The sequence below is a fragment of the Aplidium turbinatum genome, chromosome 3 (genome assembly GCF_918807975.1).
Source record: "Aplidium turbinatum chromosome 3, kaAplTurb1.1, whole genome shotgun sequence".
NCBI lineage: Eukaryota > Metazoa > Chordata > Ascidiacea > Aplousobranchia > Polyclinidae > Aplidium > Aplidium turbinatum.
In genome coordinates, this window is record NC_137474.1 from 35,640,552 (window position 1) to 35,666,984 (window position 26,433).

The 26,433-nt window shown below is 38.6% G+C and overlaps 1 protein-coding gene across 5 annotated transcripts in view; it reads left to right on the forward strand.

Moving 5' to 3' along the window:
* Positions 1-24,989, forward strand: part of LOC145767644 (uncharacterized) — a 57,838-nt gene extending 32,849 nt beyond the window's left edge. The window contains exons 10-21 of one of the 5 annotated variants that reach the window (XM_082579506.1): positions 13,077-13,644; positions 14,502-14,561; positions 15,703-15,860; positions 16,778-16,887; positions 17,139-17,255; positions 18,815-18,938; positions 19,521-19,589; positions 19,864-19,930; positions 20,624-20,655; positions 20,853-21,327; positions 21,948-22,107; positions 24,878-24,989. In XM_082579506.1, the coding sequence (XP_082435632.1) occupies positions 13,077-13,644; positions 14,502-14,561; positions 15,703-15,860; positions 16,778-16,887; positions 17,139-17,255; positions 18,815-18,938; positions 19,521-19,589; positions 19,864-19,930; positions 20,624-20,655; positions 20,853-21,327; positions 21,948-21,973 (1,806 nt within the window). In that variant the 3' untranslated portion in view covers positions 21,974-22,107; positions 24,878-24,989. The remainder of the gene's footprint in view (positions 1-13,076; positions 13,645-14,501; positions 14,562-15,702; positions 15,861-16,777; positions 16,888-17,138; positions 17,256-18,814; positions 18,939-19,520; positions 19,590-19,863; positions 19,931-20,623; positions 20,656-20,852; positions 21,328-21,947; positions 22,108-24,877) is intronic. The other 4 variants (XM_082579507.1, XM_082579508.1, XM_082579509.1 and 1 more) reach the window with 4 other exon arrangements.
* The last annotated feature ends 1,444 nt before the right edge of the window (positions 24,990-26,433 follow it).

The window sequence follows — 26,433 nt, forward strand, 5'->3', positions numbered from 1 at the left end:
TCTTCACGTGTAGCTACGTGAAAGAGGATTGTGCCACATGCACGTAGAAATCACAATCAACAGCTAAATGAAGATCGATGAATAAAGTTGAATAATTTTAAGCCTTCATTTTACGAAGAGCTTCTGTCGTTGGAACTTGGACTTATGCCACATTCAAGTTATGTTGTTGTTTTTTTGCACTTCTCTAAAGTTTCTGCTGCTTAACTGGAAAAATCCGACCCGGAAATTTTGATCCTGACAGACTAGCAGCTGATCGTGGTGGCGTACGCTGTATAAAGAAAACTTAGTTTGCAGGTGGAGACACTATGTGGTTGTGGAGAATGGAGATAGCCTACTTACCTAATAGCTTTGCATACTTTTGTATTGTTGGCAGTTATTCAATTGCTCTCTATGTTACAGAAACGTAAAAATTGTTAATACGGCTCATTCCGTTGCGGCGAAGGCAATTTCCCGCTCGTGTGTTGGGTTTTTCAGCTATGAAGTTACATCAGGCAAAACTACTGTCCTTTCGGCATATTTTTTGGTAGAATTCTTAAAATTATCTACTGTCCTGTATGCTCTTCATGACATCTCGTTTTGTGGTTAAAAATGACTACTTATTTGGATGCGGTGTTATCAGTTGATCCAATCACGTTTAATTGGTTTTCTTTTACTCTGTTTTGACTTCGGTTCTGCTCGTTACCTAGCGACCGTGTGACGTCACACGCCCATGCCTTGACTTCCGGTCACGTGATCACCAAATGAGAGTGAGTAGCTGAGCACGTACATCGTCTCCACTGGTATATATAGTCAACAAGATATTGCTTTTATTGCTGTTACTTTGTGACTGGAGTTGGTGACATTGGATTACACTGTCGAACGCCCACCGTGCAAACAAAATCGGTCTTTTTGCTTAATTTCAACGTCACCAGTTGTTGAAGTGATATAAAAAAGATGAGTTTAACTTACTGGGCAACTATCGCAACAACCAAGCGCTTTCTAGCAGCAGTTGTGGAGAGGCGAGAGATAAACTCGTAAACGGTGGATCTATCACCGATTAAGCAGCTTTATCCGAGGATTAAATTTTTTTACACTCAACCTTAATCCACTGATTAGCATTGCCGATTAGCACTGATCTTAATGCACTTAATGCCGATTAGCACTGATCTGATTAGAACTGATTCTAGATTAACTAATCAAACGGTTAGCGTAATCAGCCGCTTTAAAAGTCCACTGTTGGTGCATCCAAACGCAAGAAGAACTTGGTGCCGCGTTTATGTTTGATGCGTTCAGACTTAGACATGGGCAAAGGGGCTATCCTCTCCAGTCAAGTAATCTTTCTGATAGAATTTAAGGTTGTTGATGAGCATTGGATTAATTCAAACCATCAATTCTTTGCTCATAGTTTTTGAAGTCTGTATCCATTGCTGTAGGACTGTTGCACATAAAATTATTTTTCTTGATGTCGTTTAGCTCCGAATAATTTTATGTAGAATTTCGTCATAACGAAAAGAAGTCGTTTCCAACAGCTTGGATCAGCCAAAAAAACAGTTATTTTCGGTAGTATCTGATGTGTATTTGTGTGTATTCAAATCCCTCTATCAGCATGTTAATCAGTGGGTTTCGAAATTCAACTTTTTGCCTGAGTCACAGATGCAACCCGGCGTTACGCTTCCTAACCATGTAATGAGTGTGAAAACGTCATTTTGCTCCCAGTTGCCTTCACACACCTTGCTGTTGAGACGGGTTTTGCACTTCAATTATTCATTAACGCCGTTCTTTTCCCAAAACATGCACCAGCCATCAAATGTTGTTGTCATCAGACGTTGAAGCGATGAAAAACAGCAACTTTTGTACTTGGACGTGTAGCTGCACAGTGCCCAGCTTTTGGTTTACTTCACAGTCAACACAAGCTTTCGTTGGAAATCGGTTTACTTGCTTCTGATAAGTTGAGAAAGCTTCGGTCTACAGGCATAGTCTATTGTGGAAGAGCATTTTGCGAAGTTTCTTTTACGAGTATGTTGATCGTTGGAGTTAGTCAGTATTATGCAAGTTATTCCTTATAACCCAGACAGCAAATCAGTCGTTTTTCAACGTTCTGCCGACGTTGAATCAATGTAAAAACGACTGATTTGCTGTCTAGGTAGGCCTTAGTCTTGTTCCAAGAGAACCACCCACTTCAAAACTACTGATTTTTAAGAAGATTGTCGACATGTTCTAACCATTTTTTGGAAAGGCTGCGCTTTTGTGATCATGCACCCTTGCTAATTACAAAGACCTCTAAGCTTTAATAAACTGTATTAACTTTTGAGCAATATTTGCTTCTTGATCAAGTTCTAGAATTGCACGGAGTTCAACCATTCAAAGCTTACCTGTTGCCGGGTATAGATTCTCGTTACAGTCGTCATGGAAGACAATACACAACTAAGTCTAGATAGAATCTCCAAAGTTACCTAAGGAGCTCAGTGTAGTAGTGTACGTACCACCAAGCCGGCAGCTTAGAAATAGCTTGAGAACATGTTTTGGAGCATTTTCCATTTCTTGTATTCAAATTACCTTATTGTGAACTGCCTTAGTCATAATTTTTTTTTTAAACCAAATTTTTTGATAGTTTGAAAACGTGCACAATGCACACTCTAGCAAACCCGTGTAAAATTTTAATGGAATTGCGCAGATGAGTTGGCAGGTTGTGAAGACTCTGTGCAAGGTTGGCTTGTATCGCTGATATGACAAAGTATTCATCACCAAAAAATTTCACGATTTTCTTGTGTAGGGGAAGGAGGGGCAAGAAGTCACAAAATTTACTAATTGAACCATCTACACGCCCTGGGTGGGAATTTCATAAACATTTACAAACTAAGGTTTACTGTCGCACTTCGAGTACTTGAAGTACATATAATATTCCACATAACTATATTCTTTATCAAAAATTTTCGATATTTTGAATGAGCACTGAGGTGAGACTTTTTCCCCCGCCTCCGGGTTAGTTGTCACAAACCTTGGGGTAAATTGTCACATGCAGTTTGTAACGCGTAAAGTTTATTTAGGATGCATTACAATGGAATTAATAAGATAGTACAGATAGGCTACATTAAAAAGCCAATTATACATAGTAGCCTATTCACTTTACAAGTATGGTATTTGTTGCTACTTTTAAAATTGTCTTTTGTGTGGAATCCAAAACTACTGCACATTGTACTCAGATAATTGAGAGCAATGAAAGCTAAACAAGTTTGCTCCTCGTTTTGTTTGTCCACAAAGTGGAATTGGAAGCTTGAAGACAACATCCTCTAGTGGATTTTCAGGAAAATGAAACTGCATGTTTCCAAATTTATCAAGGCATTTTTTCCGCATGAAGTTTGATCTAATCTGATCTTTGGTGAATTCTAAATCTTTTCCAACGTAATATTGTGTGGCTCGATCACTTTCGAATTTCACAACAATGTGGTCGTCCATATCTATGTTATCAAGACTAAGTGGTGTCTGGACACAACTTTCATCATCTGAGTCTTCATCGGTGGTATCATCGCACAAGGTTGTTTCATCTAAGCTTTCATTGTCCTCACTTGATGATTCTGGTGCTGGAGTCTTGGTCTTCTTTTGAAATTTTATCACTCTTTAAGCGGCTGTTTTCTTCGCTTTTCTTTTGCTGTTTATTTCTTCTGCCATCCTTTTCATAACAGATGAGTCTGTGTATATCTCAGATTTTCTCTTCTTCCTTTTCCTGGAGCTCTTCTTCCTTGCTTTGAGGTGCCCAAATGGTCGTAGAGTTTGTGGAGGAATTAAGATTTGAGTAGATGAGGCGGAGCCTGAAGAAGGCAATTGTGTGTCTTCAAACAAGGCTTGACTTGTGGTTTAGATTGGAATATATAACGACTTAATGTTTTGTAGTTAACATCATTGTTGCTAGCAGATTTTCTGATGCTCAGGCCACCATTCACAACCGCTTCTGCAGCAGCCTCCATCGCGTCTTTCGAATACCGTCCACGTTCAGTTTTCTTTTGGTAGTTCCGCATCTGCAAAAATATAAGCTACCGGTACTGGTTTTATATGAGAAAGAAACAAGAATTATTGGTAATACAGTAGGTTTAGCTTATTTATGACAGAATTTACAAAAATACACTCTGGTTGAAACAAGATAGTTAATGAAGTATTAGTATTGAACCTCGGGGTAAGTTGTCACACAATGTGACAACTTACCTCAAAGCATCTTTAGTTTTTAAATTCCAAATTTTGGTCAACATGCTTCAGCATTTTATACGATAAGTTCATCCATATATTACTGACATTAGTCACTACTAACAGAAACAAAAAGATTCCGCATATATTCAGAAACGTTTAAGTTGTATCAAAATACCTACCTTGGGCAATTCGTCTTCGCAAGAAGCAGAAAATCACTACAGGTTGTTGTCTAGATTTTGTTCACTTCTGTTGCTTAAACCAACATGGCCGATCTCAACGTGTAACCAGGGAAGTAGTACTTGCTTTTTATGACGCCAGAAAGAAGTTTATTACACTGGGTGCGCTAAACTCAGGCTTGTGACAACTTACCCGTGTGACTTTTAGCCCCTCTCTCCCCTATCTATGTGTGAGTATTACAGTTATGACATTAAAGTAAAAGTAAGTTCTTTATGTGATTTGCACTGCAGTTGTTTTTTATGACTTTCTTATGTCACCGACGTCGTAAAATTCAACATTCCTTCAATGGTGATAGCAAAACTTGTGCAGCAATCATTAATTAATTGTATGTCAGCTCTGTGCGGTCGTGATCAGTTGCAATTTGAGTTTCAATCACTTTGAAAGACGGATGGACTTAAAATCACGCTTCCTACCCGATACGTTCATCGCAATGACTATTTTTGTTCTTCTGCAACAACACGACGAGTGTTTTGCGTTTTCACTTATTTCAGATTTGCTAAGACAAGAACTAGACTGATTGCTGCAGCTGGAGAAAATTAGCTGTGTGGAGTCATAAGGCTTACCCAGCTAGCAAAGCAAAACCTTTCCTTTTACGTTGATTACACAGTGAATCAATACAAAAAGGATGGAATTTTCTAGAAGAGTAACTATAATAGACTGATTTTGTTAACTTAACATGAGGTTTTATGTCTTGTTTGCATTCGGTGTTTTGTCTTAGTAGGCTGATTCTATTTTTAAAGACCACAAAGTTAACAATATCTGGATGTTTTGTGTGGGCATTGCGAGTGCCTTTCTCCATGCAGACTTTAAATGCTTTCTCCCGCAAAACTGCATCTTCAGGAGTTTTTATAATGACGCATGCATCACCCGCTTCGCTTCTGCGTCATTCAACCAATAACTCAGTAAAACATTTTTTGGTACCGAGGACAAGCCCATCAGCTTACTCACAAGACAGCCAGCTCAAAGAAGGATTCCGACTAGTACTGATGTCACCCAGTACTGTACATCAACTGATGTGTGCTAACATGGGCGCGTGGCTTAGACGTATGTCGGGCACTGTTCAATACCCACTCTGGGCATGTATTTTTGTCTAACTGTAAGTCAACTTGGTTAACTTGCCGCTCTTCAAAGGTTTTTCATCAAGGGAGCAGCCGATTCGGTGATGTGTCATTTTTCGCTATTCCATGGACCATGTCTCTGTATGGACTTCGACCAGCAAATCATTTACTTATTTCACGTCTGTGTACGTTGTGAAGTATTAAAAATGAGTGATTTGCTTGCTGGGACGTTTTATGTTGCGTATGAGTTTATGACGTTTCATATTGATAGTTTGATTTTATTTCATTTTTGTTTTGTTTAGAAAGGAATACTAGTTGCGAATACTCTGTTAAAGAGGTATCCTGTCTATTACGTGACGGCTGCACAACTAGTTTGAAGCGGTTTTAACTCGTTTTCGTGCCTTGATTGATTAGTTGAAGACGAAAAATGCCATGTAAAATATCACGCTTTGTTGCATAACGTCACCAATCACATAAGCACGAACTTCTTGCCTAAATCCCTTCACTTCTGTGAACGGACCAGTAATAAATTGTTTCTCCTTTTGTCAAATACAAACTTTATGCTCGCACGAGTTTTTCAATTTTAGAGTGACGTAAATACCCGTACCGTTTATTCTTGTCCTGTATTTTGTCACGCCGCATTCTGTTTTACTTTATGACCAATCCAGACTAAGTTGTGAATCAGTGCTGTGTTGTCAGTGCAAATTATTTCCGGTTAAGGTTTTGTTTATGTTTGGTAGCACGGATTAGTGGTCAGGAAGTCTCCAACATTGCAGGTAGTACGTTGTCAATTTGCCACATAAAATTGCTGCTAAGTTTGGCAGACTACACAGAACTTCAACGTCCGTGGTTCTTGTCAGACTTTAAGCTGTGCAGCTACTATCATTTATGTCAGCTAACAAGATATTGTAGGTAAAGCTGTGAAATTGAGTTAATTATCCCTTCAAAACTAAATTAACGATTACCTTTTGAAGAGAGTAATTGCGCACGCCAGGTTCAACAATTAGGTGAAATAGCGGGTATCTCTGCGTGTCAGGTCATTGGCTTTGCGAATTATCACGGCAGTTGGTCTTGTTCTTTTCATCCAGCTAAACAAAACCAGTAGTTCTCAACGTCCGCAGACGTCAACCCAATGAAAAAATGTGGTACTATTCAGTTACAAGTTATTTAGTATATATTTAGTTCCAAACATGGTAACTCCTTGTATTTACGTGTACGAAAATATGAAGTATCTCGTCAGATTAGAGTAGTTTATTTGCCTTCGGTTCAGTGGTACAGCAGTTAGTGATATTCCTGTCTAGTTGTAAGAGTCTTTATAGATGCAAAGGTTAGGTACCGCGATGAATTTGCTCTCAAAGCATTTTAGACTATTGTTTTTAGTTCATGCAATTAAAAGTCAGCTTTTCAATTTCTTGAGATATTTTTTATTCAAACGTAATTTTGTCTTCACCGACGCCTTGGTGCACGAACACCTGAAATGTCATTTTTGGCAAGCTAGTTAAAAGGACATATTAAGGCTGCTGTTTTTTTCGTTTTTTTTGTATACAACTTCGTAACTCATTTTTGTGTGTGTTCCAGTGGCTTAAACAAACCTTTTAAATTTATAAGCAAACATATTATGTCAAAGCGAAAGTGTCTTCCATCGCTTGACACACCTCATCTACATCTCGTCATCCTGTCTGTATCGAGGAAAGCTATGCCAGGTCGATTGCATGCGGTAGACAATCTCATTTAAATCGATCGCTTTTGTGCGACGCGCACACTTTCCATATGCCGCTAACTTCTTGTTACGAAAATTGACGTTTTCTTAATCAGAGTCAGTTGTTGGAAAGCTGAGGAGTTCCGAGCGTGGAGATCGTTGGACTTGCCTGGTGTTATCTCAGTTAGCAAAGTTGTCTCATTTGGTGCAAGTTGAATCATCAGCTAGTTTTTGCATTTTTTATGTAACTACATTTCTAAAAACCAACAAAATCAGTCTTTTATAATCAACAAACTGGATAGTGATGTTTTCATTAGGATTGTTCTACAGGCCTTTTTCTTCTGTCGTTCCAGGCAGTATTTGTGAGCCTAATTGAGTTAATTTTAAAGCAGGAAGTGTATTTTAAGCTTCACGTGCAATGTATCAATTTCTTTCGTAGGCCTGGCAGCTCGTGAGATCAGTTATAGATGCTACAGATCTACACTGATGTTGCATATGTTGGCAGTATTGTGAATGAACTTAGAAATAACTGTATTTGTTGATTATGTTTTGTACTGAGGCAAATTCGTTTACATACCAATATTAAATTGCTTGATAGGTCTATAAACACATGCACTGATCATTTTAACTACTTAACTTTTAGCTGCAACACCAAAAATGGCTTCTAAGCATTCACCACTTTATGGAGAGATACGACCAATCAGAAGCCTTAACCTTAACTTGGTAAAAATACATTAGATTAGTCAGTCGCTTGCTGTTTGAGCCGTCAACTTCTTCGTGCATCAGTTTTCAGGAATACAGTTCAAACAGCCTAATATTTAGCGCACTGGAGCCTGTTTGCAGGCTGACAACAGTAAAAAATTAGCAACCCAAGCAGTTTTGGGTTAATATTCTTGGCTATTCATCCAGTCTCTTTCACTGCATTACTTTATTTATGTCAAGTATGTCAAGTTGCCTTCCCCACTACCACATTTGTTTTATGAGGAAACATCAAACAACGTGTTCTACGCAAACCCGGTCGTGTATTTTGGGTAAGCTATTGTATGACAGAATTGGAAAAAAATGGAGAGAAGACAATTACTCCAAAGCACATAGTGTTCTTGCCATTTTCATCCTTCTACCTAAGAAGAGAGCTTGAACTGCAAAGATTAGCGTTGAGTTTTTTTGTTCCTAGTAAAGTAAAGAAGTATAGTGTAGCCTATTTATGTTTACCTGGTCTTAGTACCCAGATATCAAAGTTGTCTTTTTACATCGTGTTAACGTCTGAAAACGTTATGCAACATCTGCTTGCATTGAAGAATCGCATTGCCACACGAGATTTTTCGTGAATACTTGCGATTAAATTGAATAAATGCACTTACAACAGATTTTTAATCTTGAGCCAATATAGTTGTAGTGTTCATGTGACAAGTCATCGTCAGTGATTACATGACTCCTTCATGGCGTCGTTCAATGCAGGGTTAAGATGAAAGAAAGGGACGAATATTTTGGGACTTTTAGCTGGGTCGGTTTAATGTGAATTAATTGCCATAATTTCTTCTGTAAAGTCAGTTTAAGTTGAAAGAGTTCAATCAGTTTACCATATCCGTGTCTCATATAATACTCAAGCTTGTTTATCGCAAATTGGTTCATAATGAATTATTGATATGGATGCATGTATGGTTGAGCCGGACGGTTACTCATGCGCATGTTGACACGTAGGAAAAGAAGTGGTTGGAATCGCATTATTTATTCACTGTTATGAATCGTCCTAGGTAGAAAAAGTTGCTGTAGACATCGTTTCAACGTCGAGCGTCGTTGAAGCGATACTAAAATGTCAACTTCTGCTGGATGCCTGGTGAGAAAGATACTTGCTGATTTGCATGACGCACGCTGATGCCGATGGGTGCACTGCTTTAAACTGGGTTCATCATAAAACAGATTTTTTTTCTTTCAATTATCAAAATCCGTTCTTTTTACATCGAACCTGCAGACCTTAACCTGACATCAAAAAGGGTTTGCTAAGTGCATTATTTATTTAAGTGGCGTGGTTCATCGAGAGAATTACTAGAAAAAAGATTATTGGAACTGTACAGACTTCTGCTTTCGGAAGCGTACCGCTGTGCGGCACATGACATTGATGGGCTAGTATGTAGAATTTGTAGATGTCAGAGCACAGGAAATGTGACCTCATTGCGAGGTCACATTTTGCTTGTCGGATGAACCTATGTTGGAATGGACTAACGTTGAGGTACAGAAAAGACCGTAGAAACCCAAGTCTAAGTGCCATAAAGCGTCCTATCAATCATCAGTACCAAAACAGTCCGTTTTGACGTATGCAAACAAAATTTCTATTACATTCAACAACAAAGTGTGAAATTCTTGTGTGAGGTAGTAGAGGCTTTGTCGTGAACCACTAACATACATTGGCATTGGGTTGATAGCTCGTATGATAATAATTTGTTGTTTTTGTATGAATCAAGTGAAGGAATATCTTCAATTCTTCAAGACACATATTTGTTGTTGGTCTGTCTGGAAATTTGCTGTAGTAATTTGTCAACACAATGGCAACATAAGCCCTTCGAGGAACAAGGTAATAGAATATGCCTAAGCAGAATTGCACCAATCCTTGTAGAATGGTTTGCATACAGGAAGTCGGTCATACACCAAGTGGTGTGCAGTGCACTTGTGTTGAAGGCATGAATTGGTCTTACGTTGCTAATATCCACATTTTCAGTTTATAAATATTTTGAGCAGTTGATGAGCTCGCATTTGTGAAGTCTTAAAATATTTCTACCGTAGCATGGAAGACTGCTCCTTTTAAACAAACCCATTTGCAATAAATAATTGATTTTCTGTTTTGAAGTTTGATTGTTTTTAAGCGTTTTTCTTTCCCTAAATTGAAAGTGAACAAAAGATGTATTTGCAAGATTGCCGCACAGTCACGTCCACAAAACGCCACACGGTCAAGACATGTTAATCGACGTAAAGTAACATAAAGCGCTGACTATATTTTGCAACTATGCTAAACTTTCAAAATGAGCATGAATATATGATTAGATGCCATGGAGTTAACGTTATTCTGTGAAGTTCAAACCAACTCTTCAAAGAATCCCAGACAACAAAATCCGTCGTTTTACACGGATTCAACGTCTGCATACTTCCATCCACTTTTTATCAATAGTGTGTCGAAAATTTGTCGGCAAACATACGGAAAAAATCGTGATGCTATTTCTGGAAGAGATTCTTGTATTATGTGCATTCAATGTAAAAAATTCGATTCTATAGCCCAGAACGTTTCGGCCCGATACAATGAAAGATTCAACGTCGATACAATGAAGTTTTGCATCAGTTTAAAACTGGTTCTTAACCTTTTGCCTTATCGGCACCACCTTGAAATTACCACCAGTTTTCGCACCCCCTCCTAGGATTGGCTGAAAAGTAATAGTTGCCTCAGTTCGAAATTTTTGTTGAAACCTGGACCTGGTAAAAACAACTTTGCTTCTTATGTCGTATTATAACAAACCTTATTCGGCATCCCCTAGGACCACTTAGGAACAGGTCTCGCACCTTTTAGTGGTTCGTGCACCCCTGGTTTAAAACAAGTTCAAACAGGTCCAGCAAACCTGTCTCTTTTACATTGATTTAACTGCACCTCCACTCGACTGCTGAGAAACACATATTTTTGGAAAAGTCTTGATGGCTAGTGTGGAGGCTACACCATTATGGTTAGCGAAACACAATGCTCGTTGTTCTAGTGCAGTGTTTTTTGGCCAAACGCCCCCTTTATAAACTGGCGAACTTTTACTGCCCCCCCCCCCCCAACAAAAATGATTAATTTTTTCCTGTGCTGTTTACTTCATAATGGAACTCACCAGATTTTGTGATAGGTTATAGCCTACTGGAAATTACTGAATTTAAATTTTAAATAGATAGCGTTTGTAAACAAAACGTTTGTTCAATCAAATACGACGATGGTGTAAGAGAAATTGATTGGCTATCATGCGAGCATGTAGAGTAGATTATCCAGACAATGATGTGACGAAATCGTTACGCTGGGCAGTAGATGGGTTAAACCAGAATGCCCCCTAATAATCAAAACGCCCTCTTAAGCCGAGGTAATCATACCGCCCCCCCCTGCAAAATCAACCCCCTCCCCCCCCCCAGGGGGCGGTACCGCCCCCGTTGAGAACCACTGTTCTAGTGAGTAGTCAGGGAGTGCTGAGTTGCTGACCCCAGAAAGATCGCTCTTTCTCAACAGGTGACTGATTGGGAGATGATTTATTTTCGTCTTGATACGACCAAGTATTTGAATCCCACACAGCAAATCAACCGTAAAAAAGTTTGATTTGCTGTCTGCGAAAGCGTAAAAATGTCTTGTTCATCTTTGCGATGTGACAGATAATGTAGCAAAGCACTCTTGCAAGATTTGCTTTTCACGCTTTTTCAACTTTGGGCGACGTTAAATAAACAAAAAAGGACAGATAGTTCGCCAATGAAAAGCATTTAGTGTGATATTGCTATTCCTCTAATCTTGATCTCAATAAAGCATGTGACATTGATCCCACGAAATCTCGTGTCAAATTATATTTGAAATGACAATATCGTTAGCAACTCACTAGTAGACATAGTATCCTGGCCATGGGAAACGCAGTTGAAAAAGTAAGTGCTCAATTTGTCTTTGTTAAATTGTTTGTGATCAAAATAATTCATCTCGTAAGTAATTGATGGTCGGTTCGTTGATTATGCCGATGTAGGCAAAAGGTGTTGTAGCTTGCTTGATTGACAGCGGAAGACCTTAGTGATTGGGCTTGCCAATGTGGTGCGTCTGTTTCGCAAGATTTTGTCTTATTTTAAAAGCATTGATTTTTGACATGGTTTGGCATTTGATAGGTGAAGGTGAGCCTGGGTAGGAAAAGCGTCAAATAACGTTAAAACGTGGTTGATTTAGAGGTTGTATTAGTCTGGATATTTTACAGTTATCAATGTGTGCTCTCTTGCGCACGATACGTTATCAATTCTAAAATGAACTGTGTTTTATTCACCTTGGCAAATACAAGTCTTGTACCTGATAAAATACTTACACAGCTGCCTGAGAATTTGCTGTCGGTTGCACACTCGAGGATTAGAAGGACACAAAATTGTCCAGGCTGAATTTTGAATAACTCCAATGTAGTGTGCGATAAAGTTGAGTAGATATTTGCGAGTGTAGTCGGTGCTTGTTTTGGATTCTATTTCACAAACGTTTGCATTGCGTTGTCGTATTTTAACATACTGTAGGTACGAGCATTAAGAAGTGAAGATTTACGTCAGAGAAGCAGGCTCACATTTGGAAGTATTGAATTAAGACAAAGTTTTTGCTGTGTCCAGAATCAACTTGTTGTGAAGTAGTTGGCTAGATGAAGATGCTGAAAGTTGGCTTCTTAGTGAGACCCTGTTAAAATATCAGAAACGCCATTTGCTTTTTCTCCCCCTTTATATGACGTCAAAATGACGTTTTATGCGTACCTACATTGCGCAATACAACACTTTTAACGCACCCTGGGGATACCAAATTATACGTGAAAAGTCAGGTTTTCGGTTTAGTGAAGCATTTTATGCTAAAGTGGTTGTTTCAAGTCAAGATAGGAATCTAAAAATACCGTCCTTGGTTACTTGCACAATATTGCCGGCGTAGGTCTGAGTTTCCACACTGTTTTAATGACAGGTTTTGTTACTGTAAATGCTTTGCAAATCAAATTTGTTTTCGTTTGGTTGTAGCTTTTCCTGCAGCAGTTGCTTTTCAACCCATGCGTTGACTACGTGCAATCAAACTTAATATTTGTACAGCATCAAGACCGTTTGTTTTTTTGTTGCAATGAACTCCTTTTTTACACAACGATTAATTAAAACTACTCTATTGCATTTTTGGATGTTTTAAGTAAAACTTATTTCTGTTTCAGCGAACAACTGTAAGGCGCAGTAGTGTAAGTAGCAGTGAGGGGGAACCAAGCCAATCCATTGAAGAAGTTGTGAAGTCACCACCAGCGGGCACAAGAGAGCAGCCGGATTACACTCCCAGTGTTGACTTGCGTCAAACCAAAGCATTATTTGAAGTCCCGGAACCGAAGAAGCGTTCCATTGAGACAAGACGTCGCAGTTCTGCTCGCAGTTCCTCCGAATCCAATCCACGTTCTCCAGCAAGATCCACTAGAAGTTCCAGCCGAGGAAGCCGTACTTCCAGCCGACCTAACACCCCCTCTCCGAACCGTCGTTCAAAATCTCCAGCTAGTAGCAGCACTCCACGTTCCTGTCCCATTTCACCGACATCCAGCGACATGTCTGACGTTGTGAAGCCGCCGCCAGCTGGCACCAAAGAAGCCGCTGATTATGTTCCCTCCGTCAAAATCAGTTCCTTGAAAAGCATGTTCGAAAAATCGAAAACTTCAACGTCATCAACCTCGGCGCAACCTCCCCGACGACGACAGCTGAGGGGAGAGGACTGGGCGAATGGTAATGAAGTTGTAGAAGGTGCATCCCCTTTTTGTTATGTTTTAGTTCTTTTTGTTTGGTTTTAATTGTGTTGAAGCTTGTTAATTAAAAATACATCAATGTTTGTTTTGAACAACAAGGCAATCTTCCGTAATTGGAATGCTGAAAGTTCACCCAAGATGAAATATAAAACGACAAAAAATTACTTCTATTGACAATAGCTGTTTTTCATTTTTTTTTTTTTCCGTATAATTATTATTTTTTTTTTTTTGATGTTTTGTTGCAAAACAGTGAATCAGAGAAACTGTTGTAACTGAATCACGGTTGAAACACTGCAGTATCCTGAGGAATAATCTTGATACTGATCCAGTTTTGTGCTGTGTGGTGACGCTGCAAGTGAGGGCGTTTGTGTGCGAAATTGTGAATTGCGTTTGCAGATTCATTATTTTATTTTTGTCTGCCATGCCTGCCACACGGATTGATTGTAATCGTTTAAGAGTTGATTTCACAAAATGGTTGGCTTGTTTAACTCAATTTAACTTCTGAAATCTTTGCTTGAAATTATCTTTTTTGTTGAAGCATTTTATGGCCATTTTATCGGATTTTTGTTTGTGGCTAATCACTAGTGTATTGATTCTTGATACATTACAGAAATGTAGTAAGTGTTTCTTCCATTTTTTTTTTCTTCTTTTTTTAAATTTGAAAAAGAACAATAGTTAGTCACTGGTTAGATCTTTCGAAAAAAATTGTATATTTCAAACTCCCCAACATGACTGCGGTTTGTAGCAGCTCCATAATCCTACTTCCAATCATTCACCGTTACATACGCATGGGTAACTAACTTTTCTCCCCAAAATTTTTATTAGTGTTTCCATTTTTTTTTTTTTGATTTTCAGCCAAGAAAGAAGGAGCGGATTCAAAGGTGGTAGCCGAAGGATCCTATGAGAACAGACAGGGTGAGCGCCATTAATTGTCGCCCAATAACCAAAATTGATCGTTTTTGCATTGATTTAACGTCCGCAAGACGTTGAAACAGTACAAACAGCACCAATTTGGAAGCTGAATTGTCTTGACAATGATCCCAAAAAGCAATTCAGTCGTCTTTTACATTTTCTGCAGACGTTGAATCAATGCAAAAAAATGACTGTTTTCTGTCTGGGATACTTCCAGCAGGACTGAAGTTCCAAGGACTGACATCACAGTTGAAAACCTGTACCCATTGTTGGCGAACGTTTGAAAAAGAGCGAGCGTCCCATCAGCAACACATGAAACTGCAGAGTGGCGAACGCATAGAACATGGGGCGTAACGCCTTCCACACTGGAGACAGTAAAATAATAGTTTTCAAGTTAAAAAAAAAAACTATGACTGAAACATATTTCATACCAGTGAAACATTATAACTGTGTCGGTCTTCCTTATCTTACTAGTGGCCGAAAATTTGGAAAGTTTTTCGTCGCGCTGGGTCAAAGTATTAAAAAAAATCTTTTGTAGTCTTAATTGGTTGATCGCTGTAAGATGTATTTCGTAAGCCACTACGGTTGGTTGCAATGTGCATTCTTACTCCGATATTTCCATTGCAGACATCAAACATAAAACCGTCATCATTTAGTTTCACCTAACGGATAAAAACGTCCGATGAGTTAAAACGGTAGATGGCGTGAACATACCCGTCATATGTGACCTTTTAGCAAACAAAAACTTGCATTTTGCTTCGTTTTAACGCCTGACGTTGTTGGAACGGTGAAAAATGGAATTGTGCTGGCACGAGCAGTAGATTTATCTCAGTTAATGAATGCCGACATTTTTGCTTTTGAAAGAATTGCCCCGCTCGTTTGAGCCTCCTCAGAACCACACGGACTGTGGCCACATATTGAGTTGACCATCAAGTCCCAGACAGCAAATCCGTCTTTTTTTACAACGATTTAACGTTTGCAGATGTTAAATCAATGTAAAAAAAACGACTGATTTGCTGTCTGGGGTGTAACTAATGCTTTTATGTGTAATTATTACTTTTCATATGCTGTGTAACTATTACTACACGTTGACTCATCAAATGTAACTATTGTTTTCGATAACTCACTTCTTTAACCCCCACAGGAGTTGTGAAGCCTCCCAGCGCTGGCACGAAGGAACGACCCGCTTACAATCTGTCGTCAGATTTTCTCAAATCACGAGCCGCCATGTTTGATTCGCCACAGCAGAAAAGCTACACGCCTCGCAATAAAGTCAGCGTCAAGAACGTTGGCGGACCAACGGTGAGCGTCCCTACCCGCAGCAAATCGTTCGTTTTTTACATTGGTTAAACGTTTGCAGACTTTGTAAATATATAATAATCAATGTAAAAATGTTCTGATTGGGCAAGATGAGGGTTCTTTTATTTCAAAGCTCGGTCGATTATCGAATAAACAGTTTCTAATTTAATGAATTGCGAATGCGTTTCGTGTCATCGCATTTGCGCCGTTTGTTTCACATCAGTGCAATGACCCATGCGTGTAAAAATAAGTCAAAACTATATATAAACCTGATAAAAAAAAAAGATTATATTCAAAACCCAAGAGTGCAGCTTTTATATTTTGGAGTCTCTGTAGATCAGATTGGTCACCCTTTCCCTCCATTGTTCTCAAACAAAACACGACTATTACGAATTGTGATCCCATGCTTCAGGTTCCTATAGTCTGTTTCTTTTGTACCATAGTGTCATCACAGGAATTACCATTGTTTTAGTTTTGAAAACTAGTGGAGCATATTGAACTTCCGGAAAACCTACCCTTTTTACATTAATTCAACAGATTTTTCTAGCCGGTTCCAAACTCAGTGTCTAACATAACGTCTAGAAACGTTGAATCAATAAAAAAAGACAGAATTTTCAGCTGGAATTGTAATCAGATTTTTGCCCAACTGTTGCACATCTATCGAGTATCCCCATATTATTCCGCTCACCTTTTTTTATTCATGTTCCGAAACGGTGTGAACGCACTGAGACTTTAAGACTACAATTTGACATTTTGTGTGCTTTGGTGCCACCGTCCCATCTTTTCAATCATCGTTTTAACACATCCATCACACCTTTTTGTGTTTTTTTAAACAATTGTAATCTATGTTGATTTACTTGCTAACTGTTTGCGTGCGGTGATTCAAAGTGGGATCTTTTAAATGGCCACTTTTCTTCCAGGAGGTAGTCAACGCAGAAGCCCAATCGTCTGACTTGGACTACACACTTACCAGCAGCTTGAAGGACACGAAAAAGATGTTCGAAAATGGGGAAGCTCCTCCTCCAGACAAGTAAGCTCACTTATTATCTTCAAACATCTGGTGGGTTGCATCATCCCGCCATTGTTGAACCTCTTGCATCAAATTCACTTGTACACCGCATCTTTTTTGTTTTTGAGTTTTCCATTGTTTTAACGTATGTTAACCGCTTATTGATGTTGAAATCATGTAAAAAACGAGAGTTTTCTGATAAAACCCAAACCTAAGGGCTTTTTCACCTACTTTTTATTCACCTTCACTCACTGATCATTCTGGTTGGCCAGGCCTACTCCTGTGCAGAGGAAAACCCAAGTAGCTTCCACACCGTCTGGTGAAGTAGTCCGACCTCCTCCTGCTGGCACCAGGGACGAGTCCGACATTGTTCCCGCATCCAACCTCAAGTAAAAGCTCTTTTGCTGATACTTGCCTCTTTGCATGCGTTGTAGTTGTCCATCGTGTCTAACTGGTGGGGTCTAATTTTTTACGTTAATTCCTTGTTCAATGACGTCAAATCAACTCCATTTCGATTAGTTAAAAGGATATCTCACCCTATGGAATACCAAGCTGTTATCATTTTTGAAGGTGATTCTCCACAACACCGTACCAACTCGGGCTGCCGTTGATTGCAAAGCGATTATTATGGTTGTGTTTAAATTAAACTAGTACCAGCCAGCACATAGCCTCCTTTGTGTATTAATTCAAGTCCTAAGACAAAAAAAATTGAGTTTCTAGCTAGGTGATAGATATTAATCATAAGCAACGGCGATAATCTCGATCACAGATTCACTCAATCATTCATTTCACCTAGCTGCCTAAATCTGTCTTTTTTACATTGATTCAACGACAGAAGACAATGATTCAATGCAAAAACGACTGATTTTATCACCAATGAGACGAAGCAATGTGGTTGTAATGTGTCGTAGATCTCCCTTGATTGTAAGTCGCAATCATGGTAACACATACTTTGATTTACGGCTTTATGAATGTAGTATTGAACAATTTTGAGTCTCTGTCCAACTGATTAGACGCCAAATCAATGAGAAAGAGACTGATCTTGTTAGCAGAGTAATTCTCAAGTTTTCTAATTGCTTATAATCCTTCAATGTTGTTGTCTTGATTATTTTACAAGCTTTAAAATTCTCGATAATTGGAAGGCATAGAAACAACATCAACCTGTGATTCAGCGTCAAAAGTAGACATTCAAATCTACTTTTGGTCGTGACACAAGTTGCACAATTCACAGCCAACCGGACACTAGTTTGATGGGCACATTCACAATTACTCCTTTATTTTTATTGCATGCTCTTGAGTTCAGTATGCGTGGTGTTTGTGAGACCTATATTGTTTTCACTTATATGTGTAGTTTTTGTAGAAAATGCGTGATATGTTAAACTTTAAATTGTTCCTGTTCAAACGTCGTTGGTTACTTTCTTACTGCGTGTAGTTGCCCGTTTATCTTTCAAGATGAAGCAGTTCATTCAGTAAATGCAATCATAGTTTCAGACCATGTCTACCCTTAATGGGTTCTTGTGACTTCAATCTAACAGTTATTTTTATTTTTCGTATGTTTATGGCACAACAGAGTGTACGAACCATCTACCGTAGTTATCCTTTGTAAAAGTTGGTATTTTGAACACGCATTAGATGCAGTTCAAACGTGTTTTTTATTTCCATTCACAGTTGCCAAATATTTTTATGTTCTCGTGTTTGTGTCAATGGACCACCTACCCAGACAGCATAAACCGGTCAGTTTTACATTGATTCAACGTCTACATCATGACGGGTTGTGCTGTCTGGGTAATGTTTTCTCTTCAGTTAAGGAGCTGCGCCCAGAAAATAAAAGTTTTTTTGTATTATTTTAATGTTTCTTCCACTCCAAGGTTATGTAAAAATTAGAAAGAAGTGATTTGTCTCGTGGGCTCTTCATCCTCCAGGACTCTAACCATAATTATTGATGCAGCTCCACCAGGAGCATGTTTGAGAATCAGCCAGAGGAGCCGGTGCCTGCTGCCCGCAAGGAGCCGATCGACATCCGGCAGGAAGCAGCGGAGGCTCAGGAAAGAGAACAAGAGGTGGAAGAGCAGGTCAGATCTTCTTTGGTTTCATGCAAAATCTTCCTCTTAGTCATCTTCATATTTAATGTACAACTTGAAGCAACATACGGATGCAATGTTGCCAGAACACTTTTAAAATCTTTATTTTCGTTACTTTTTCGAGTGAAAATCTTTAAATTGAGAACATCCACGAGCGGAAAAATCCAACGTCTTTGGCTTTTATGTTTCCATGTTGAATGAAGTTAATCTTGCAGCTTATTGATGTTGCTGGTGTTACTACTACGCCAAGGAAGCCAACGCATGCTGCTTATTTACGACTTATGTGCTGGTGCAACCGTTTATGTTCTGTTATCTGATTTGAAGCTGGCGAGCATGCCCGTTGCCCAATTTACTTTCTCCATTCAGTTTTATTTTGATAAATATTTTGCTAGAGAATTGTTTTATTCACACATCAATTTTGTTAACGTTTTCGTATCCTTCAAAGAACAACGCCAACCCAGCCATAAAGTCAGTCCTTTTTTACATTATTTCAATGCAAGCAAGGACTGATTTTTTTGGCTTGGATATGTTTTCCATAATAATTCAAAGCTACTTTGCCATTTTCTTAACCAGACTGCTCACCAAGACGAAGATACGACGGACAGCGAAGGGGAGTACACCCTTGATAAAGCGAGCCGTCCGGTCTGTGTTGTGTCCTATTGTTAAATGTAGCTGTTGTCAACGCTTTTTGTTTTAGTTTATTTTTGTTGTGTTTTTTATCTTTGATTTTGCACGTTTTCTCAATTTTCTTTCATTTTTTTTTTCTTAAGTTCAGTTGTGTTTTTTATAACTTCACGACCTTACTGTGTTCGACAGCAAGTCATCTGCTTGTTGAGTACATCTAATTACATTGCAAGACTCGCTTCCAAACTTAATTCCTATCAACATAATGATTTCTTTCTGCTGACCATTTTAGAATGAAGAAGACGAAGGTGCAGCGGTCACTCCCGTCCGAGTAGCCGTGCCGGAGCCCGAAACAACAGGTGCGGTTTGAGATGATATTTCTCCTTTCTCAGAAACTACGTTCGTTTTGGGCGTACCGTGAAGTTAAACAAACTCGAACCTAGACAGCAAAGTCCGTCATTTTTATAATGCAATTTTATTTTTATTTTTTGGCGGGAACATGTAGAGAACGACAAAGTAAACACACAAATTTTGCACCAACAAAAGGAAAAGATGTTAAAACCAAAAGGTTTAAAATATGTATCAATAGAAGGGTGTTTGGAAATCCTTGTCTTAAATTTGCACAACCACCAAACCTAGAAGAGAGAGAGAAAAGAATAACTTATTTCGTCTGTTGCAAAGCTAGGCCTACAATTAACACTTGCAAGTGTAACAAGGGCGATATAAACCTTTACAAAACACAAAGAAATTCAAAAAGTGACAAGTTTCCCAAACTTATGTTGAGAGTCTGATCTGCAGACGTTGCGTCAATGTAAAAATAACGGATTTTACTGCGTGGGAATGTGGCTGTGTTTTCAACATTGAACAAAATCATGCCAGCTAAAAAAAGTCATAGTTTTGTTTGTTGCGTAGATGTCAGACATGTTATTTTATTCGGCGTCATTTGGAAAGCGTCTGTGAGTGTTGTTAAATCATTAGAAAAATAATGAATCATGTCTGCCAAGCACCTTGCAAGCATCAATACACGCCGTGTCAAAAATTTTACTTTTCAGGTGACAACGAGTCGGAAAAGGACTTTATCAAGGTAACCGAACATTATGTCGCTTTAAAATAATTTATCTTCATGATAAACTGTAACATTGTAAGACTATGAATTGAGTCTGATTGACTCTTAGTAGTCTGATTAACTTTCACATACTAGAAATCTGGATGTTAGCGGAGTTTTGCTGTTAAAACGTTATTTGTTGGATATTAGCATGAACTCGTATTTATCTCCTCCAGGACGAGGAAGATTATCCATCGGAAGATGTTGATCAATATGACAACGACGTACCTGGGTTAGTGGAACAAGGACACGAAGTCCAAAATGATGAAGATGTCGGCCAAGAAGAAGAGGGGCAAGAAGAAACTAATGAAGTAGCTGACGAAAGTGCTCCAGTTGAAGAGGAAGAAGAAGTCAATGTCCAAACGGAAGATGATAGTGCTTATGCTCCTGAAACTGTTGAAGAACAACAGGATGTTAACGATCAAGATCCCAGTGATAATGTTGCCCAAGAAGATGACGAGTCCCCTCCTGACGACCCAGAAGAGAATTATGGAGACGACCAGCCTGAAGCTCAGGTGGAGGTTGCAGATAGTCAAGAGCAGGCAGAAAACAACCGCCACGATGAAGGTGATGATGATCTTATCGTGCACAAACAGCCAGCACAAAGTGAAGATGCAACTGAAAACGGGTTGAGCGCAAGTCAAGAAACAGGTATGTCCCATGTTGGTGGCAGCACACACAGTGATGACAGTGATGATTATGATAAGCCCTATTTTCACTACATCCATAAAGAATCCGAGAGTGCGTCCACAAAACAACCGGACGTAGGTGATGCTTCATTGATGGATATTTCCTCATTTGAGTCTTCCAACAATGTTGATCTACTTAACGGGTTCTCAGGAGCAGAGACCTTTGTTCCTCCAGTTACTTTGATAGCAGAAAAACCTCAGTCCTCAGATCCATTTGATATCTTTGCTCCGGCTCCTGCTGCTCCGAGTAAAACTCCAGCAGTATCTGACCCTTTTGATATTTTCGCTCCCACCCCAGCTGCAGGACCTCCACCGAATGGGGACTCAACTGAAAAAGATCCTTTTGATTTGTTCTTTTGAGGAGATAATTCTTCATAGATTACTTCCTATTGTTACAATTAAGTTTTTATCAGTTGATTCCTTCACATTTGTAATCAACTTCCTCATTGACAGAAAACAATTTTGCGTTGATCTTTACGTAGAATCAACATAAAAAATCTTGTTTTCCAGAGCCCATTTATGTGCACCAGGGTCACAGTTTCAAACTTAATCTATTTTAACCTTTTTTACTGATTTTTGCAGATGGAGATAACGCTTATTTAGACTAGACAGTTTATAAAAAATAAACTCGGTAAAAGCGACATTGCCTGCGTGGAGCAAAAAAAATCAATAGCAAAAACCGTACATTCCCTTACTCTCACATCGTATGGACTCTGTTTTTTGTGTCAATTACTGAATACGCGTGAGTATAAGCATGGCTTGGTTGAGCTTGTCACGTTCAAAGAGTTGTTTTATTCTGTCCACCAAACAACGTGTTTCTTCGTTACTTCGACCTTTAACTGCTTTAAGATTTGTCTTGAAACAGAACTATTTTGCCTGCACTTAACCCCAAATTTTACTAACACCTACAAACAGATACAAAACTGGCCCACACTGCAAAGCTAAAGTAAATTGCACTGCGATGGTCCTCCAAAACTACACTCTCTGCCACCACTTTATTGGTTCAAGATAATCGAGAAGGACACCTCCATAACAGGGAGTTTAGTGATGAAATGCGAAAACTAAAAAGTCTCAAAGACAATCATTCATGTCAAGTTCACCTTTTTTTTCAGGCGGTCGCTTTCAAAATATGCCATTTTGCGTTCTTTCAACGCTCTTTAAACGTTAATCAACGCTAATTTTACCAGTTTCTCGCACCCATGGCATGTGTGTATGACATCATATTACAACTGCATGACGTCATCATGTAAACTAATCATTATTTTGCGTTTTATTTTTGCAAAGTGAACGGAATTTGTGGCAAGCGCTGGACCAACTCGAAACAGCACTTTTTCTTGAGTTGACTTCATCAGAAATGCAAAACTTATATTCGCAGGCAGCAAATCAACGGTTGATTTACTGCCTGGGTTTTCATTGCGGGGTGTGCGCATGTGCATGTGCTACTAACAATTGAGCCTGGAGAAAAGAGGTTGTTTTGACGTCGCTTAAACGTCAAAAAACATACCTAAATCAGACGTTCTTTTTGCAAAGTATTATGTTGATGGCATCCCATGATTTTCTTCAGCTACCAAAATTGGTCTTTGTTTAATTGATTCAACGTCTGCAGACGTGGAATTAAAGGAACAATTTTGCTAGCTGGGTCAGTCACGGCTCCAAAAAACAGGTTTGGTTGATATTACGCAATCTGATGTATATCTAATATATGTGTGATGGGTTTTCATAAAGCCAACGTTGTTTTAGTTCAGTCCCCAGACAGCAAATCAACCATTTTTTGCGTAAATGTAACGTCTGCAGATGTTAAATCAATGTAAAAACGGATAATTTGTTGTCTGGGTCTTGTGGAAAGTGACGTCATTTCAACGCTCTATTTACATCACACATCACAAATGTTTGTCTGGGGCAGCATGAGATCTCTTTAACTTTGATCACAATCTTTTGAACGTTGAAGAAACGTTGCAAGACTTTGCAACAAACACTATCATGCAAAATGTCTCAATCGTGAAGTAATTTTATTTTCATAGTGATGCAGTTAGAATGTGTTTCTCAGATCATGGTTTTCATTTCCGCGATTTCATTTCAGCAAATGAGTTCTTTCTACCTTGAAAAAAGGACAATGAATGCAAAAAGGACTCATTTGCTGGATGGGATATATTTTGCCATTTGGATTTGAAAAAATCAATCGTTTTTCTCTTTTGTTACGGTTGATTGAATCCATTCCAAATGTGCTTGGAACAATTCTATTTCTTTCTAATGTTTGATGAGCAAAACTTTTGCCGTTCGATGTGTGACATTCTGGTCATAAAACAATCAAGTTTTATAGCAAGATTTCTGAGTGTTGCCATTTTTACGTCTTTTCAACGTTAAAACGATGTCAAAAATGAACATTTATGTCGAGAATCTCCTTTTGTGTTGCGTTTTTATGTAAGCATCGTCTGTTTTGAACAAACCAAATACAGTAGTTGAAAATTTTCTGCCAAATTACCATAATCTTGAAAATGAAATTGTAGTCCTGTTGTTGTTATTGCTTTACCAAACTTCTATTTTACGTTGACTGCAGCTGAAAGACATGATTTTTTTTTATACTAAGCCATTGCATGGTGTTACCAACAACAGTGCTCATGAAAATATCTAGTCGTTGAGTGAATAATTTTTTAAGATTTAACATTAAAAATGGTTGCAGTACACTTCATGTTCACAACAAATTGTGATGATCGTTCAATCAAATTGAGAACAGCATACATCATTAATCCATGATTATAGCTAAGTTTAACAGCCTTGTTTGTTCTTGTTATTACAACTTAGAATTGGTGAATTTTTTGACAATTTGATTCCATCCAAATTCAAGTGCAATATGGATAGTTCAAGGCGTCTGTTGTAATTAACTGGATTAGTTTTTTACTTGATAAACCGTACAACGATGTTCCAGCTAGCAAAATCTATCCTTTTTGCATTGATTCAACGTCTGGAGACGTCGAATAACTGTAGAAATGGCGAATTTTGCTAACTGAGAAGCCCCACAGAAGCCTACGCGTTAACAAGTTGAAAGCAATCTTTCACACATTTGAGCCTAAATGACGAGTAGAATTTGTTTGCGCTACCATCGATTGTGTTAACATTTGTTCCTGCTATTTCTGTTCCATTTTTTTCACGTCACTTTGGTGTGTTTTTGTGTTGAAACAAAGCAAGTGAAACGAAGTACGGAGCTGACTAGCCCGAGTTTATTCAATGAAATTATTTTACTACGTGGAATTAAAGAAATAATTACACGGCTGTAATTTGTAAAATGATTTTTTCACAACTTTTGTTGTACAAAATCTCGTCATAAATAACGATATTTCTACATTGAACCGACGTAAAATTGCCGTTATTTCTAAACGTTTCTTTACTCGAGATTGTAGCAGAATCATACACGCTCTCATATTTTTCCGCTTTGCTTACGTCGTTTTGTTCCTTGTATCAAATGTACATAGATTTATTAACTAACCATTTCTTTCCGCATATTACGTCATCAGGATGACCAACGTGTTCGTGACGTCATCGACTTGCTTAACACTCAAGATAAAGTTGCTCAGCTGATCGTCGTACGTCGTAAACATAACGCAAATACAACATATCGAAACTTTATTGTGGTTTCTTTCCTGTTCGAAAATGTTTTTTCGCGATTTGACTGACGGGTTGGTTTTGTGTTATTTCTGCTTAAAACTCATAAAATAATGAGTGCCGTGTGGGCTAGCGGTCTACAGTAGGTCTCTCTGCTCTATTGTCTCGACCGTAAAAAGGTTAATATTATGGCAATCTTTATACACAAGTCATTACAACATGAAGTTTAAATATCGACTAAAGGCCGATCTGTTAGTAGCCAAAATCGCGAGTATTAGTTGACTGAGTGTTAATTAATAAATATGGTCACTGTGCCTATATATTTTTTTGATTTTGAGTTACTTTTTTGCTATTGTTACCATTCAAATAACGGAATAGATCTTGACACTTGTCCTGGAAACCATAAAAGCGTCTGGCAACACTGGTAATTGGGAAAGAGTTGTCATTTTTTCACGTAAAATTATGAGGCTTGTAGAGATTTGAGATTCAGTGATCACACTTTAGCAATTTGGATTCTCAAAACTATCATTTCAAAGAGATGTAAAGTAAACTTGACTTAGAATATTCGAAATCACATCGGTCTTCAGTTCACACGATGTCAGCGCCTGTGTAGCTTAGGCTGTAGATCGCTATGGTTAAAATACACTTAGCCTAAGTTTGTCCAGTCACATTTGCTTCATCGGGAAGACACATTTTTTATAAAATCTATCAATAGTATTCACAAAAGTGTGCAATGAAAGCAGAAGCCATGCGCTTTGTCTGGAGGATGAACTCAGAAGTGACTAAAGGTATCCTAATCGTTAATAACTTAGGCTACCATTGTAGGTTATGTGAATAGTTCATCACTGTCGATGCTAAGAACCAAATCTTGCATCCAACAAACAAGTTAAACAATTCATTGGGAGTAGCTTACATTGAATGAAAGAATCGTCCGCCCGTTTAGCTCAATAGATACGCGCCTGGCTCAAGATCACGCGGCGCTGGTTCGACTTTGGGGGTGCGCGCTTGAGCGACGCATTTCAGGAATGCTCTCTATTCAGTGGCACCTAGTGAATGGAATAATTTCCTGGCAACAAGACTTCAACAATCGGAAAACTTCACTCCGTCAATCTCAGTAACCGGCTCTGCGTCAAGAGCCTCTACAAGTATGCGAAACTACCAGGACTAACCCATCAAGGCTTTGTCAGTCCGATGATAAGTAGCCTAAGTTACGGTATTCAAAAACCAAATAGATATTTAACATTTGTGTGTTGTGCTCGGCGATTCCACCGTTCAAACTAAGTTGAATTATAAGCAAAAGCATTACACCATGTAACAAAAAGGCGTACACCGATGCATAGCGCTCAAGTCCGCTTTCCCGCAATGCAGGATAAAGATAAACAAACAAACAAAAATTAGTTGTGTCAAGTTTTTAGTATTTTTTGAAAGATATAGTTGATTAAAACATGCTTCTAGCAATTTTTTTCCA